At 45.7% G+C, this 17,873-nt stretch overlaps 1 protein-coding gene across 1 annotated transcript in view; it reads right to left on the reverse strand.

Annotated features, from left to right (window-relative positions):
* Positions 1-330: 330 nt before the first annotated feature.
* CCDC85A (coiled-coil domain containing 85A) overlaps positions 331-17,873 on the reverse strand; it is a gene marked incomplete at its 3' end in the record, with an annotated part of 76,046 nt that continues 58,503 nt past the window's right edge. The window contains exons 4-5 of the mRNA XM_084261138.1: positions 10,486-10,605; positions 331-438 (exon numbers count right to left, since the gene is read on the reverse strand). Coding sequence (XP_084117264.1) covers positions 331-438; positions 10,486-10,605 — 228 coding nt within the window. The remainder of the gene's footprint in view (positions 439-10,485; positions 10,606-17,873) is intronic.

Below are 17,873 nucleotides of genomic sequence, written 5' to 3' on the forward strand. Positions count from 1 at the left end.
TGACTTATTTTTCATTATTACCCATATATATTTCTGAATTTTCTAATTACTCCCATGGAAATGTTTGAGCTTTCTCAAGAAAGATTTGTGTAAGGTTTAAGTTTCTGGTCCATGTTATCTTTAAAGTTTTTCAAACATGATAATATCTTTATGTAAGACTAAAATGTTACTTCTATTCACACTCATGTTTTTGGGTTGTCTGACCCGATACCAAAGCCAGTAGGAGTGCCCAGGAGCACACCGTGTTGTTTCACACTCCTTCAGCAATTACTAATTCCCTTGATTAAAAAGTGCAGAACCTCTGGTAACTGAATCCAGGCAGAGCTGCTATCAAGCCAGGTTCTTACCTTCAGGTTTCTGGATGGCCAGAGCCATGGAGCTAGCTGCTGGCTTGGGGGCATTGATGGCTGAGTCTCTGTGTACATAGTTCACTGGCACCTGGAAAACACAAGTGTGGACATGTAAGGAGGTCTTGGCTGGGACCTGCATTTACCAGTCCAGACTGCTGGAATTCAAAGTAAAAGACAGTCTCATCAAGATTATTTCCCTGCTGAAACTGGGCAAAAATGTGGCTCAGCCCCTTTGTTCTGTATCAAACTGGAGAGATCAGGATGAAGAATTCACACAGTCCTGGGACTTACTTCTAAAACCCATAAAAAGCTCAACAAACCACTGCACTGGCAAGGGCAGCATTCGTGGGGAGGAACCCCCCAGCAAGCTGGAAAGCCTGGGGAGCATTCTGTGTTCCAGAGGTTCAGGCAGCACGAAGGAGCACTTTGGGCTGGCTGTGCTCAAAACGTTCCAAAGAGCACACTGGCTTTGTGCTGTGTTTATAAACATGTCCATCATCTGCAACCTTTGGGGAATGGGCTCTACCGAAGCCCTTCACTTGCTAGAAAACAAGCTGCCATTCTCTACCTTCAGCAAAGCAGCTTTTCTCCACCCCAGAAGGTAAAATCCACTCTGCATCCACTAAATTTCCTCACAGAGTGAGGTTTACAGCTCATTCATGCTCAGAACAACAATAAAACACTGCTCAAAGAGGGGTTTAGCACCACTATGGTTTAGGGAAAACCCCCTCACCACGGGGGTAGAGAGCACAACAGGCCAGATGAGGGTCCATAACTACCTCAGCATTTTTTAATCATTAGTGCACACACAACAGTGGGCTACCCCTACCCTCCAGAGCACTGACCCTCCTCATACACTGCCCACTTTCTCCTCCTAGCAAGCTGTATTTTTCAGAGCCCCCCCAGGACTTAGCAGAACTGAGATACCAATTGCACTAAGTACTTAATTCCAGAAAATTTACTGCCAGCTTTCTGCAGCAGGCATCCCTTTCGCTGCACCTTCCCCTGGCCCACACAGCCTGGTTCTGGGACAGAGATGCATTGAGCACAGGAGGCCACCGACACACAGTGAGACATGTCCCCCCAGAACCATGAACATGCCTGCGTCTCTTACCTGAGTGAAAACAGCTCCAGGAGCTCCATACTGCCCTATCCTCACCTCAAAGCCACACTGAGGAGAGAGGGAGGGAAGAGGAGGAAAGGCTGCCCATGAGGCACAGCTGGGACTTAACACCTTTCACCTGGGCTGTGGCAGCCGGAGCTGCCGCATGGTGCCCCACCATCCGTATGTGCACACAGGGCAGCTACCTCAGCTTAGCATGCAAGATACAAGCAAGTCCATGGATCTGGGAATTGTTAAGATACCTGGAAAGAAAGCGAAAGAAAAAAAAATGCACAAGATGCAGGCAACTTTTCAAGCAAGCAGGAAACATTCCCAACAGCTCCTTCTCAGCTGCAAGAGCCCGAGCACCGCGCAACTTCGGCCATTAAAGGAGAGCAAACAACAGTAAGATTCTATAATTTATTACTGTCGCTAAGATGAACACAGATAGTTGATAATCATATGCAGAACTGTAAAAAAATAGCTTTAATACAGTATCAAAATTTGCACAAGTGTAGTCTCAAAAGACCGGTGTCCCTCAAATTAGCCCCTGCACATAGGTACTGCAGGCACAATACATGTTTTACGGCTTTTCGTACATATATATAGATATATAGGAATACAACAATTGAAGTTTAGCTATGCAAACAGTATGTATTGGAGAAAACAACATGGAAAGGTAACAGAGAACTGTGTGGGCTGGGTCGTGTGTCAGAAGTTAAGTGGGAGTGCGATGCTTCAGGACGGAAGGCTGGATTCTGCATTTCCAACTCAAGGAGACGGAGCGGGCAGGAGTTTTGCCTGAGAAAGCAATGCTGGACCAGAGGCCTTACGTCGAATGGTACCAAGTAAAAATAACAACAGAAACCAGTATAAGTACTGCTGCAAATTAACACACCTTCTCTGAAGACAGCAGATTCACATCATACTCCTATATAACGAAAGATTGTACAGCAACCGAGCTACATTCCACTGCAAACAGCCCACAAATACAGCATGTCGCAAGCTCAGAGAAAACAGAGGTTCTGACTTTGGCTCAAATCTCAGTAACCAAGAACAAACCAAGAACAAACCAGAAACCCAGGAATTGTTGCATTCCTTTTTTTTTTTTTTTTTTTTTTTAATTTTATTAAGTCTTTTATAGATGCTCTGCTATGGTAAAAAGATAAGCAACAGCATTCAGTCACAAGCCTGTCGCACATTCATACATGAAACTATGGTTGGTTTTGGATATACACAAAATACCTATCATTGCAATTCAATACACACAGCTAGTATCATACACAGTGGTAAAAATAAACTAAGCACGTCTAGGGTGCCGTCTGGTCAAATCTCAGGCAATCTGAACAAGAGCTTTCTGCCTCATAATAAGGAAAGACATGCTCTGAGTATAATAAACCCTTTTTCTTTGAAAGAATGCTACAATGGCAAGAAAAGCTTTTTTTTCTAATGCAGTGCGATCCTGTAGATCCTTGTAGGCTCTTGTTAAATAAACCAGCATGTCTCTAAATTAAACAGGAGAAATTAGCATCCTGACGATGGGAAAATACTTTCCAAAACAAACTCTGATGGAGATTCTGATTTGAGATCTACGCTAGCAATACCCAAGGATCCTGTTCACCACGAACACCGTACACGTCTTCAGCAGATGTGCATCAAAGCGAAAAGAAAGCTATCTGTACTTCCATTTAGAAAGAAATTGTGTTTCACTACAAGTCCTGTAGTTAGGCTACACTACTGGCTGGTTAGGAGACTTTATGGTCTTTTAGCACCTCCAAAGGCAGGTATTCTACCAAAGCAAAGAAATCATCTGGAAATTGCCTAAGCACCACTATTTTACAGACCGAAATGTGAGTTCCTAAGAAGTGACTTTCTCAAAAGCACGGAGACCAAAGGCACAGTTCATCAATGTCTCTCCAGTCTGGTGAAAAACCTCTGTTGGATCCAGTGGAAAATTCATTCAGACTTACTAGAGATTCACTGTAACTAACCAAAATAAAACTTCTTCCGTGTAATTCCTGCAGAACCCCGATTCTATTTTACTTAGGATGGAAATACCTCAGTGCTTCTAAGCGTGGTGTGTTGAAGTGAGGATGCAGTGGAACATTTCACTAGCCAGGATACCAAACAACAGTGTTCAGGAGGACGCTGACAACATGGCTCCTCCAAAAGAATCCAACCAAGTCTCCTGTAGTGCATACGGACACCCCGTCGTCAACTGCGAAGTCGCTGTGGACACAGTCAGTTCTTTCTCTCTCACCAGGAATACAAACTCTTTCTCTTCAGAGAGAGGACTTGCTCAGGGCCTTTTACATAGGTCCTTTATATTGATTTCCTGACAAATGTTGTCTAATTCCAGGGCACGACCCTGCAGCATCTCCAAGTTTCCTCCACACAACCTGAAGGGAGGGATGGAAAGAGATCTCGTTATCACCCGTGAAGATGCGCCAGGGTTCACACAGCCATGCATTTGGAAACGCCACATGCTCGATAAGCAGACCATGCAGCACAGGTACAGACAGAGGGAAGGACACACAACAGGAGAAGAGAACATGTCTCAGGGGACACGACATTGCTTCTGAACACAGAAAGCACATGCTGCTAGGTAAAAATGATTAGAAACAGAGACGAATAAACTAGCACGTGCATCACCAGGAGACGTTACGCTTCAGATACAAGAGCGAGGGCATTTACAGGCCTCAACTGAAGCTCTGTTCAACTATTTCCCAAAGGACAGCTCTTGCGGGAGGTAACTCAGAGGCACGAAGCTCAGTCCAGGGGAGTCTAAACCGAGTTTAAAAGGAGTTTAAAAAGCAAAGAGCAGTTCTCCTCTTTTTCCAAAGAGTTTACTCATTCTATTAAAATCAAGCAAGGCATTAAAGGTGCTTATTTCATTTGTTCTTCCTTGAGACGAGTTGTGCATATGGTTGCTGTTCTACACACGCCTGTGTGCTTTTTGAAGTCTACAATTCAGTCAAGTCAGCATTTTTTTTCTCCACATGGACTACACGTTACAGAGGTTCCATCAGACTCAGTCTGCTTCCATTCCCGACTGTGTAACATCCATATCACAGTTATGGAATTAAAAATGCAGAGAAGTTATGCGTCCAAACTAATCAGGAAAGTATTTTATACTGATTTGTAAAGAATTGGCCAATTCTAAGCAGAAGAAGCAGTAATCTGTGTCCAATCACCAGACAACTCTTCCAGGGGCCACCAAAAATAACAATGGGGACTAACGACCACCATACTGTGTATTACGATTTAGGATTATTTCTGTTTAACAATAACTAACTAGCTAAAGTATAACTGCTACTAAGCCACTCATTAATTTCAGGACCAACAGCGATATGACTGTCAAGAAAGCCAAACCCTGTTTTTCACTGACATTATTTATTGCTTCTATTTTAACAGTGCCTAAAGCCCAGGACTGAAGTGAGATTGCATTAGCTGGACCCGAATAAACACAAAGCAGCTGGATTCTGGGAAGTCAACATCCCAAAAAGACAACATGAGCCCCAGTTCCTACAGCTGATGAGCAAAGGCAGAACAACCCCAAGGTCCTACTGTTGTTCTGTGACAGAGATGGGAAAATAACCCAGTTCCCCCAAGCCTTGGCTGAAGAAAGCTGGAGTATAAGCAGGAAAATGAGAAATACTCCAAGCAATAAGATTAGAGTCTTACTACCAAGGGTCAGAGTCGATTAAAGGGAACCCACTTTAATACTAATGGGTGGCGTAACCCAAGTCCTGTGAACTTTCTCTATGACCCAGTCTTGCAGCCTGAAATCAGAAGTTACCACCATAAAACCACGCAGGTGTTGACTTTGTTTGCTATGCTGTGAAACTCTGTACCAGGGTGAAAGCATCAAGAATGGGTTTTCGGTGAAACCTCCTAAATCAGCCACCAATGGCTGAGCCATGGGAAGTGGGGGGGCTGGATGGGATGAGACAGGCCTTGATCCAATTTTCCTAACTTAACGTTATCAAAAAGAAAGGTCTCTTGGATAGCTTTTGTGAGCAGGCACACTGTACCTACATGTGTCTTTCAACAAACTCTCTGGTCAATAACCATCAGACAATATTTACCGAGCAGCTAATGCTGACACAGTAATAAACCCAAAGGTGACACTTCCCAATGTCCTTTGTCTCCTGCTGAACAAGTGCCCCCGATGGCTGGGAAGGGAGAAACACGCATAAGACAGCCCTGAAAGCCAACATCCTAAGTAGAACTGGCAAGGTGGGGTTCAAAAGGAATACTCATGCTGTTTTGATGGGTGGGAAAAGAGGAAATCTGTATCAGGAACCCCTTGTTCATAAGGTGCAACAGATACCTGGGTCTTGGAGGCAGCACAGCAATTTTATCTGCCTCCTGTTGGGAAACACGGGATGACATAGGCTGAATTTCAGGAGGTTTCTCACCAGAGTCTCCTTTTGTGCCAGCATATGTACAGGCCTCTGCACACTGCTGCCTTCCACACACACCCCTGGCCCTCTGCACTGCACACACGTTTTGCATTCGCTCACGGGGCCGCCTTCTCAGCTCACTAGTTCAACACTGGCTTCTCACGAGCAGCACTAACGGAATTACTCTGTGTTTACCAGCACTCGGAAGAAAAACACTGCTTAAGCATTCCTGAATGTGTTCTACGTAGTTCTGACAGAGTCAAAAGCCCAGAACCCAATGTTTCTGCAGGCACCTTGACTGAATGAAGGACAGTTCACCATGCAGGCATGGCAATCTGTTTCTAGCCTACTTCCAAGCCACTGCAGTGAAAGGCTGGAGAAGCCAGACAGAAACCTACACCCAAACTGCAGACGACAGCCGCTACGTCAACTGCTGGCTGCGGTAGCATTCAAAGCCCATGGTACTTTATGTGCAGCATGAAACGCTCGTGGACATCTCTAGGCTCACTGGTCCCTCTTGCCCAGCTTGCCCACCCATCCCACATGGCACACCTCCTCTTCCCCTAGGCTCCCAGCCCACCTGAGCATGCTGTAGCCCTGAGAACAGAACTGAGAAGAATCAGAACAGTTGCCTGAGAAGAATCACTAGGAGAACCCTTCCAGCCATTCCTGTACTCACTAATACATGATCAGCGACCTCTAAACTCACTGCTACGTATTACTATGTCCTCCTAAGACAATGCAAATACACAAAGCAAAACCTTTCCCAAACACGTTGTTGATGAGGTGGCACCAATACCATACTCACATCCCGAGGAGAGAACGCACACATCTGTTACCCTGACAAAACACCAACCTGATCACACACCACCATGAAGTTCATACCACATGAGCTATATTGTATTTCAGTACCAGTTAAGACTATGCATGGAAATTATAGTGCCCAAAATGAAACTTGTCATTGTTCCACTGTTTTCAAAGGCAAAACAATGCTGTGGCAAATGTTTTGTGGGGAAAAACCCCAACACAGAGGGCCTAAAGCTGCAGCAGAACAGTGAGCTACTAACTGGAAGGAACTGCAAGGAGAATTCAAAAGAAAAGAAACATTATAATTGGTTTATCACAGATCCAGTGTACTTTTAGCATGGCCTTAGATGAGTATATGCAAAAGTAAATCCAGAAAGGAAATAAACAACTATTCTAAAAGTAGAATAATGTATCGTTAGTCAACTCAGACATACATCGTAGAACCAGAAGGAAAGATAGCATTTCAGTGCCAGCAGCAGAACTCTGAATGGCTGAGGAACAAGGAAACAAGGTAGAATCCAAGTGTATATTTGGAATTTACAAAAATTATTTGATAATGCCAAATTTAGTACATTAGCATTTTAGAAGTGGCATCCCTTACATCATGAGACGTTTTATAGATTACTTTTAAATATCTTAGTCAGAAGCTGCTTTTTTTCCCCATAAATTGTGAAGGAATAGTTTAGGCAAGAAGACACACAGATGCCACTATACAGATGGGGAAACTGAGGCTGCCAGACTGCACCATACTAGCCAGAGTTTACTGTTATAAAGGATAAATTGAGGTCATCTGAGTCATACGGGACAATATCCAAGATATATTGTCACACATAGATTTTTCTGATCAATACTGACCAACACGTTAAAATGACAGCGCTCCTAATAAAGGATTAATAGCATTACAGAAACAGCAATTAACTTCATTTCCATATAAAACCTTCAAGGGCATGTTATCAGCTTTTAAACAAAAAATCTGTTGCATCTTCAGGTGTTATCAGGCTCCATGTGGGATGTAAAATTAAACACCTTGAACTTACACTGCACATTTCTCCATCTCAATAAGGTAGTGGAAGGAGTCTTTACCAGCCTGCCGATTTCTCTTTCCCTGAGCTTCCAAGAGAAGGGTATGTTAAAATAACTCAAAGTAAAAAAAAAAAAAAAAAAAAAAACCACTAAAAAAAAAAGAAGAAACAACTTTAATTTACAGATTTGCTTTGCAGGCCACAAATAAGAGGAGTAGATATTTAAGCCTTCCTGAGTATGGGCATGCCTATCTAACGGACCATTTGCATCTAAGGATTAGACTGCTTCAGGTGCTCTGGATTTTGGGGCAGGAGGGATCCCTTCCACTTCTTGCTCAACAGCCTGGGTGCCACAGAGCACTTACTTTTCTGCAGCAACACCTCCACTTAGGCTGAGAGCTCAGCTTTTGTCTGCAAAGCAAACCTATGTGGAATATGTGCATCACCATGCACAAGCATGCAGAGTCATCATATGCAGCTCCCAAAACAAACTCCAAAGGCATCCCAACACATGGAATAACTACTTCTGTATCCCTAGCGATCCCACTTGATCTTAAGGAATAACCCCATAGCCACACGTGGAGCATGGCCATTTCTTCCTTCAATCACCTGGCATGATAGGTCAGGGAAGAGCCGTTGTCAGAGCAGCTTGTGGCTGAGCTCCTCTTGCTCTTTCACCATCTCCACCAGTAGGAGATTTACAGGAAAACTGGTGGGTTTTTAAAAAAAAAAAAAACACAGGAAAAAATAGCACTATTTTTAGCAATGAGCCCCCTCTGGTTTCTTGTGGGTCTGTCCCTTTAAAATGCATTCCTGCTCCTCAGATTTCTTGCTGTGCAGAAGGGGATGGCATCGCTGAGGCTTCATAACAAAGCCTGTTCCTTTCTTGCAGAAATTCCAAATTGCTGGATTTGTAAGGAAAAGCAGACTTTGCCTTGTTCTTCCTCCTGCATCCGATTCTGCTTAGCGATGCAAGTGGGAGCTCTGTGTCCCCAGAAAGGTGGGATAACACTCCAGGAAACAGCAGAGTCTCCTCCCTGGCTGGGATGAGGAAGGTTGGGCACTCTGTTTAGCTGAGAGCTCAGTTTCAAACAGGAGAGAATCATTCCCATCGCTCTGTGCCTGCTGCAACACCTCCTAGCAAAGGGAAAGCTGGGCCTTCCCACCAGGCTCACCTAAATTCTGTGCGCTTCTCATCAGTGCCTTTCAGCGAACATTGTTCAAGTATTTCACTTACACCAACCAGCTACTACAAGCTGCCAAAAGCTTGTTGTTAAACGTTCTGTTCAGAGAAGTGTCTTTGCCAACGGGTGTATCAAGAGAAGCATAGAAGGCTTTTTTGGATAATTACTCACCATCTCTGGACAAAGTGACCTGGCACAGCTTTATTTTCTAAGCAACTGCAGGTGATACCTACAGAGGATGCGCTCAGGACCTTTAGCGCCACGGAACCGTGGGTCCTCTACACCTGTCCTGTCCGAGGGCAAGACAGTGAGCTCGAGGGGGAGCCCCAGAGAGAGCATCTGCCATTGGGCACGTGGAGAGGGGCTCGAGCACTCTGCTGCTGCTTCCCCCTTCGGAAACCAGAGGAATGGGCGAGGTGGCTGTGGGGAAGCACTGCGTCTGGGTTTTATGTTACAGGAAGGGATCTGATTGCTGTAATTTGTGCACAGTTCGCTTGCATAAACCTATTTCCTCAGGCTTCATCGAGGAGAAGTCAATGTCACCCAGCCATGTGGAAGATAATCACCCTGAGCATAAACTCAGATGTCTAGGCAAGTCAAAGGCACTACTGAGCCCTTACTGTGCATTGTGTGTCTCCGCGAAGGTCAGAAACAAGGGAAATAGCTACAAAAGTCCCTTCCAGTTCTCCCTTGAAGAAGTGCAAACCAATCCCTTCCAAGTAACCAGTATGGCCCAGCAAAGGCTGCATAGGTGGGCAACAACACCCACTTAACCCAGTGAGTACCACAGCACTTTAACTAATGAGTGAAGTACAAGAGGAGAGATGACCAGAAAACCGTCATGCCCGAACCAGAGGTAGGAGACAAGAATACAAAGACCATGCTCTCTGCTCAGGTCACCATCAGCTCTTGGCCCTCTCCAGAGGAGCATGGAGGCAGCTGATGCCCATGCTGCAGTGAGACAGCGAACTCAACCAGCTGTTGATTCAGATCACCTGATAAACCACTGCATCTTGGAACAGCCTTCCAAGTTCTGTTAGCTATAACAGTTTCAGTGTTGACACAGGCAGGAAACTGCAAGTTTGCCTCTCCGATTCTGTGTGTCAGTCGCTGTCTATCAGTGCAAGGTGAGGCTTTGCAACCCAACCCTAACTTCAGAATAAATCACACTTGCTCACAGAAGTTTCACCACCGACCTTGGGATGCATGGTCTCCAGCCCAAGATTCTGCTACTTATTAGGAATATACCACATGTGTTGGCTTTATCTTTGCATTAAAGGATTTCTCTCTGCATCCATTATATTTCACTGGAGAATAAATATATCCATCCTAGATGAAGTAGAAAGACTTCCTCATTCAGAAAAACACCCCTTGCACCTTCAAAGAACTCTGTGCAAGTCTAAGTGATCTGGAGAGCAGCTCCAGATGGCACCACCCTTGTCAGAGGGCCAAGGAACACACAGTCCACAGATGCAATGAGTAACACACAGAGAAACAATCCCGCTCACAACAGTAACATCCCAGTGGTGCCCACAGGAATGTTGCCAGGACAATACGACACATGTTGAGTCACAGACACGACATTTTGCATGGACTGTACCGGAGGAGCGTTACCTTCAGAGCATTTACCACTGAGTCAGACTGCGGAGAGGCTGAGCCATGTCCACTGATGCTAGCTGGCTCGTTTGCAGAGCAGTAACTCCCCTCCGCCCCTCCTGGCATCCTAACGGGATCCTTTGCAAAAAATTAATTTAAAAAAACTATTTAATAAAGAAAAGGGTTGGTAACTAATCAAAACAGATGTTAATTGTGGTTTTTTTGTTAAAAAAAACCCCAACCCTGAGAAGCACTCAAGGCTTGTTTCACTCCGAAGTCCCCCTCTTTCTGTGTCACAGTACCCAAGGTCCACATGTGGTAGCTCAAGAGCTACTGCTGAGTGTCTCTCCAACACTGTGGCCCTCAAGGGTTTCAATCTGGGGAAGCAGGACACAGTCATAACATTTCTGATGCAGGTATGGTGCCCCATAGAAGTGCTGCAAGGTTCAGAGGGAGGATTTCAACTCCAGAGAAAGGTTTTGAGAATGTGTCTAGATTTATCCCACTAATTCTGAAGGTTGCTCCTTCAATAAAACTCACATTTTTAAGTGTTGATGTGAGGATGGTTTGCATGTCAAGCTCCAGCTGACCAGGGAAGGAGCCTGGAGCTCCAGGCTGCCTGCTCACTCCTTCCCTGCCTCTGGCTGCCTCAGTATGAGGGTATTTTTGTTCCCCCCCCAGCTCGCCTGTGAGATTTCAATTTATACGCAAAAGCAACAACCTCAAGGGCTTTTCCTCACAGTGAACACCTGGAAGGGTTTCTTAGGACACTGCCAAACAAATGCAGGGAACCTGGACTCCTACAGCTCAAACCTTGCAGGATGTTAAACATCTCCTGGAGTGACTGCAATGCTGAGGTAACCTGAGCAAGCAGCCTTGTTTGGAGAAGTGCTAAAAATACCGCTGCTGCATTCACAGCCAGCAATGGGATAGCTGCACCGACAGCCATGGCCCGAGTAGATGCTTCCAAGGGGCTTTCAACCTGACTGGCTCTTCACCATCATTCTTCATGCAGAGGTTTGGTTAAAAAAATAAAGAAAAATATAAAGAAGAAAAACATTTCAGAGATCGAGAGGGGAAAGTTCCTTTCTTACTAAGAAACACCATAGGAAACACTAAGAAATAATGCAGTGGTAATATTCCTGCTGGAATGTGTGGGAAATGCATTTCTGAAGGAGAAATAATGGCAGTGGAAGAGCCTCTGCTCAGAATCAGTGCCCCGATGTGCACTAATTTGCCCCGCTGAGCAAGCACACAGCACACTGCAGGATTTTTGGGGGTGTCTCTACGCTAAACAATAGGAAAGATGGAGGTGGGTGTAGGAGAAAAAGGGCAGGGAGAGGTGACATGAGGCTGAACTTCACAGATCCAGTGTGCCTGAAAATTTTTAACCAACAAGAACCCGAGTCCAAAGCAAGTTCACATGTTATGCACAACTTCATCATGATGCACCCAGGCCTCTGTAACCGTGCTGTGGAAGGAGTGCATCGCAGCGAGACCCCCTGCAACTACTGAACACGGCAGACTCGATCCCAGCAACCGTTTGCAGGAACCTCACGTCTTCAAAAGAAAAGAAAAAGAAGTAAAAACTATTTAAAACCAAAAAAAGACTGTCTCATATTCTAAGCCCTCAGAAAAAGGTGCCCCAGGTGTGAACAGGAACCCTTCATTTGGTGCCTCTGGCACATGAATTCGTCTTCCAGGGCCACCCTCCTGCCAGTCAACGGATGCTGCATGAACTGTGGGCTCCTGAGGGTCTCGTAACACTGGCGCATGCTTAGAGCAGCGCACAGCCTATCATCCTACAATGACTGTTATCAACTTGCTGTGATGTACAGAGGGAGGTTTAGGGCTTGTTTTTCCTTGGGAAGGATTTATAGATCTGTTAGTGACTGGGCAGGCTTAATGCTATACTTGGGGAAAGGAAATGAAAGAGGACAGAGAAGGGGTAATAAAGCAGATTGGAGTAATTCTGGTTTCAGATAAATTCCCTCAGTGAGCCTTGGGTTTTTTAATAAGTCAAAGGATTCTGTTTCTTCACGGACTCCAGAGCCAGCCAAGATTTTGGTCACTTTTGAACAGTAGAACACAAACATTGCTATTAAAAGGCTGGGAAAATTAGTACCGTTTGTCCATCTAAAGCCTCTTAGATAGGAAAAAATCCAAAAATCCTGCAAGTTGTGCTGCTGTGAGCACTGAGGCTGTCCTCCAGGCAGCCGTCCTCCACAGCTTCTTCCATGCCATATGCAGCACGTTTCTGTCTCCCTTCCAGAGAACGAGCCGCTTGCCATGAGCACACTGCTCTAAGCAAACAGCATTCTCAACACGTGGTAGTAGGAGCTTGAAAATTAGTATTTCCCCTGGGGGCATCCTTCTCCCTCCTCCCTCTGCCCTTGATAAGAGACATAAGGTGTTCTTAAAAACCAAGGCTCTTGCCCAAGTTCAAGCAGGGTTTGTGGCCCTGAATCCCCAACCTCCAGCTCAGGGATGCCTCAAGCAAGGCCACCCCACAGAGGGAGTACAGGTCCTGCCTTCTTTTGAGGAAGTTCCTTCCAGCAGATGATGGGGCTGGGGCCAGCCTGAGCATGGGTCTCCTGTTCCTTGGCAAGTCCTGCAATTGGGAAAGGTGCAGATCCCTTTTCTGCTGCAAATAATGCAAACACGTAACACTAGTGAATAGAAAGTGCAGGAAACCCAACTCAACCCCCTAATATCACATAACAAAACCTCAGATGAATGGAAATTTAGCATCTCCCTCACACTGAGTCCAAAACATTAAGGATACACTGTTCTCCCTTAGTGCCAGAGGCAAAGCCTGCACTGCACCCTGCTCACAGTCAGAATAAAGACACCTGTGTAGAACAAACAGGACGCTCTTTGATGGAGAGAACTCATCATGAGCCTGCTTGAGCCAGTAGGAAACATCATTTGTTCGATCCATGCTGTTCGTAGGGTCAGTCATGAATGACACCCACTGTAGTGCAGAGCACAGCGTACAGCTCACTGCCAGCCCCTCCGGAGGAAGCTGCCACTCACTGCCTGACTCACAACCTCCCCGTGGCACGCAGGGAGAGCCAAGGAGGGAACAACACAGTCCAACACAGTCTGTCTCTGCCCCAAGGATACTCGCAGCCACCCCAATGAGGCTCCCAAAAGAAGCCTTGTCTGCTGGGCACTGCGTAGTTCACTTCCCGCTGGAGACCGACCTCACCAAATACACAAGACCTCATATCCCAGAGGCAAGATAATGCCTCTATGGGAAGCATATCCTCCCTGCTACGCCAGTCCAACCACTACCTGATTTCCAAAGCTTTTCTCTCATTTCCCCAGCCCTCAATTTCCCTGTCAGCTCAAAGGAAACATGAGCTGTGTTTGTCAGCTTGTTTCAAACTCCAAGGCAGGAGAGAGGACAAACAGAAAGCAATAAACTGCAGCATGTTGCTCTGCTGGATTGATAATGAGTTAAACAAAAAGGCAACGATGTTTTTTAGAGAAAACAACTGTCAATTAAAATCACCATTTTAAAATGCTGCACTTGGTCACTGCAATTCCTGTTCTCAAAGACCTCAGCAGAAAGAAACCTCTTCATCTGTGACATAGCCTCATGGCATAATTGAAGCACACTCAGATCTCCGAGAGGCCAAAACCATTTCTGGCTACACACCTTCAGAACAACCATCTTGAGCAGGCCTTTCAGAAGCCTCTTTTGCTAATGAACCTGTAAGAGAAAAAACACTCTGGGCTGTAGCACCTCCCAGGCTTGGAGGCCACATATATGAAGACCACCACTGCTTAAAATCTGGAAGATGGAGTGGGGTCTACTTGAAGAATTATCAGTACAAGCTAACACCAGGTTTTGCAAATTACTCTGGGGAAAGAAATAAATTAAATCTGTCCTTTTCTCTGAACTGCAACTCTCATTAATTGGTATCTTGGTCACATCAAACCCGTAAGCTCTTGTGACAGGGTCCACCCCGTCCCACCAAGATGGAAGCACTATACTAAGGATGTCATGAGACAAAGATTCTGGTTGGAACTTCAGCTGTTGGAAACTAAAGTTGCTCCTTTAATGACCTATTAATTTAAACTGAGAATGAGAGCACAGGAAAGAACAGGGTGAGTGGACGCTGTTGATTTACTTTCGGCAGATATTTGATGATTTGAAGAGGTAACAAACACAGGTTTGTTCAGTAGGGTTCAGTTATATGTTGGTTGAAGGATCCTTATTCTTCTCTGTGCTATGGCAGTGCAGACACCAACAGTATTGGGCTGAGAGTGGTACAGATCCTATAAAAACATCCTACCCTCCAAGTTCCCATCTCCTGATTAAATTTATAGCTAAAACCATGCCAAAGCTGAGGGAAAATAAAGCATTTATCTCAGCAAAAAGGTTTCTGAAAGATCTGGAAACAGCTTGAAATAAAAAGTGATAATCTAGTGGAAGGGCAAAGAAAGAGAGAAAAGCAAAGTGTTGGAAGTGCTTAAAAATAAACCAGTGTGTGCCTAAGGGTCACGTCTGCCATTTCACTTCAACTTCCAGGGCTGGAAAAGGCTAGCAAGGATGCAAAACCCCCCAAAAAGTGCCTGGAGCAACAGTGGAAATGAAAGAGATACAACAAAAAGAGATGGAAAGGCACCAAAAGACTTGTAAATGAAAGGAGGAGGAAACAGAGGCAGAAATGCCCACGGGAGGGAACAGAAGAGCGCCAGTTCAGCCCATTGGACTCATAGATCTGCACGCTGTGGAAGCTGGGAGCTCAGCTCCCCACAGCCAGCCACTGGCCCCGCTGGCCCACCCAGTTTGTTTGCTCAGGGAGCAGCATCCTGGCAGTGCTCCTTTCCCCTTCACTGCAAGGTAAAGCTAAATTCCAAGGACAAAGCATTAGAAGGGGGGGATGTCTGACAAGTCTCCATCTCTGCCTCTTGGTCCCTCCTTCCATGAAAGGAATGAAAACTGAAGCGATTCACACTGGCTGGCTTGCCAAGTACATCTTCTCCAAATGCATCCGTGTCATTACGTGACAGATGTCTGCATTTCCATAACATTTCAGCTGAGCTTATCGGCCCCGAAACATTATCCCTACAAAAATCCAGGGCTATCTTCTATCAGTTGACATGTGGGTGCCAGATCCTGATCTCGCTTCCCCCAGCATAGGGCATGGACAGCGTTTCCACACATCAGGTCTGGGAAGGCACTCCTGCTTTCGGTTAGCTGATATTACTCACTGCCATAACAGATCCGTCACAGCCCAGAAAGCTGTAACTGGGATCTGAATCCATTGCTTGGTCCCTACACATTTTCTTAATTATTGCTGAGTATCTTCGTTACAACATGCACAGACGCTCTGCTCTCTCTGGAGCACGGGCTATACTATCATGTTTGGTTTTGGGTTTTTTATGTTAGCAGCAAAACTCGATCCCTGGTGATGCCGTAGTTCACAGAATCACAGGGGTTGGAAGGGACCTCAAGAGACCATTGGGTCCAATCATATCCCATACACATTTTGAGGCAGCAGCACTGCCAGAACCCATGTGCTGTAAAGAGCTTTCCTGCCGCAGCCCCACAGGGAACCACTCCAGCTTGAAGTCCATCCAGCAGAACAGAAATGCTCTTGCTCAAATCCTTTTGCCCCGGTGCGCTGTCACGCACCCTTACCTACACGGGTGTTCGAGAAGCTGCACACCCTTGGCCTCGGGCGCAGCTGGCCCGGTTTGGCATTCTCAACAGAAGAGCCAGCTGCATACCATGTCTTGGAAAGCATCTGCTTCCTTGCACAAAAATCCTATTTGTGGCCAGAATCCAAAAGGGTCTGGATTGTATCTTGCTACGTGCTATCTGAGAGAAGGAAAAACCAACAATGGCAACAAGAAAAAAGCCAGAGCAGCTTGTTACAGCTCTCACCAACGCAGCAAACCTACAACCTACCGATGGCTCCTCATCACTCTTAAGCCCATTACTGTGCTACAAGGGGCCACGAGTCTGACTGTGCCGCACAGGAAGAGACATTAACAGGCTCCTGTGGATATGTGTGGTTTTATACCTACTACCTGAGCAGGCTAAAATAGCGACTCCACAGTGGAACTGCATTTCCCTTCAGTGCAGCAGAGCGAACTAAAGCTCAGGTTCCACCCCAACAATGGTGACAACCATTTTCTCTGGAAACATTCTTGCCACTAAATATTAATAAAGCCTTTACATTTGAGGTCTGCAGGGTTTTGAAAGGAAACTATGTATCCAGGAAGGCAAGCAAAGCCAAAGAAGCAGGAAAAGAACCACACACAAGTAAAAGGACTGATTTATCTGAAGAGGGTGTCAACGAACCTGCTGTTGTGTTTTCAGGGGTGCCACAGGAGCAGAAGGGGGGGCAAGAAAGGATTTAGAAAGCAGAGAGGAGAAAGAACAAAAGTGTAGCAGGAGAACAGAAAACCCCTCAGAAAGCAAGGCAAGGCCTTTTCAGTGAAGACCTAGGAGAGGTGTCCCACTCACGAGTGTGAGCAGTAACTTCTCATACTATGCACAGTCCTCCCAAACCCTCCCGAACCCTCCCAGTCTCCAGTCTGCCACCAAAGAGGTGCTGTGCAAAGAGCAAAAAGCCTTTTCTTACTGGTGAAGTTTCAAGGCTGTAACCAGGTCAGAGATATGCCAAAACCCTGCAGAGCTCAGCATGTATCCTCAGGTGATCTGTCAGAAGCACTCGGTTTGGCTAAACACCCAACAAACTCTCATTCCTCCCATTGAACGGAATCGATCCAGCACCAAGAGGGAATGCAACTCCATCCAGCACCCTTGTCTCTCTGGCAGAGCCTGATCACCACTGAAAGCATGTTCAAGGTGTTCCTCACAGGAATAACTAACTCCCAAAACAAACTCCTGCGAGTGCAACACCGAGGTAATGGAATGCAAAGTCAGAATGAGCTTGGTGTCTGCATTTCCTGCCTCTCCCCAAGGCAATGATTCTTCTGGAGTAAAGGTAAGGTATGCCAGGAAACACGAGCCTTTGTCACTCATAATAAAGTATCCCAAGATATTAGGAGAGTTTTCAGAACTCTACTGCAGATCCTTCTGCCAACAAAACCAAACATAAGCCAAACACTGACCTGTAGTTCAAAACCAAGAGCAATTTGCAGGCTTGCTCACCTAGTTCTTCCCCTTCAAAACCCCACAATCAGCATGTTTTGCTACAACTCAGCAGCTGTGAGCTTAGGTGCTGTTTTCACAAGCACTATTTTCTGATCTTGGCACCCCACCGAAGAAGATATTTGCAGTGAACTCCATGTCTACAATGTGGGTGTTCCAGTCTTTGGCAAGATCTTGCAATGCACTTGATGGGTCTCCACCTGAATGCCTCAAGATATGGCCACTACTAAATCTGTTGCCCCCAAAGAATGTTCTGCACAATTTATCC

The sequence above is a fragment of the Gallinula chloropus genome (assembly GCF_964237585.1).
Source record: "Gallinula chloropus genome assembly, chromosome: 3".
Classification (NCBI taxonomy): Eukaryota; Metazoa; Chordata; class Aves; order Gruiformes; family Rallidae; genus Gallinula; species Gallinula chloropus.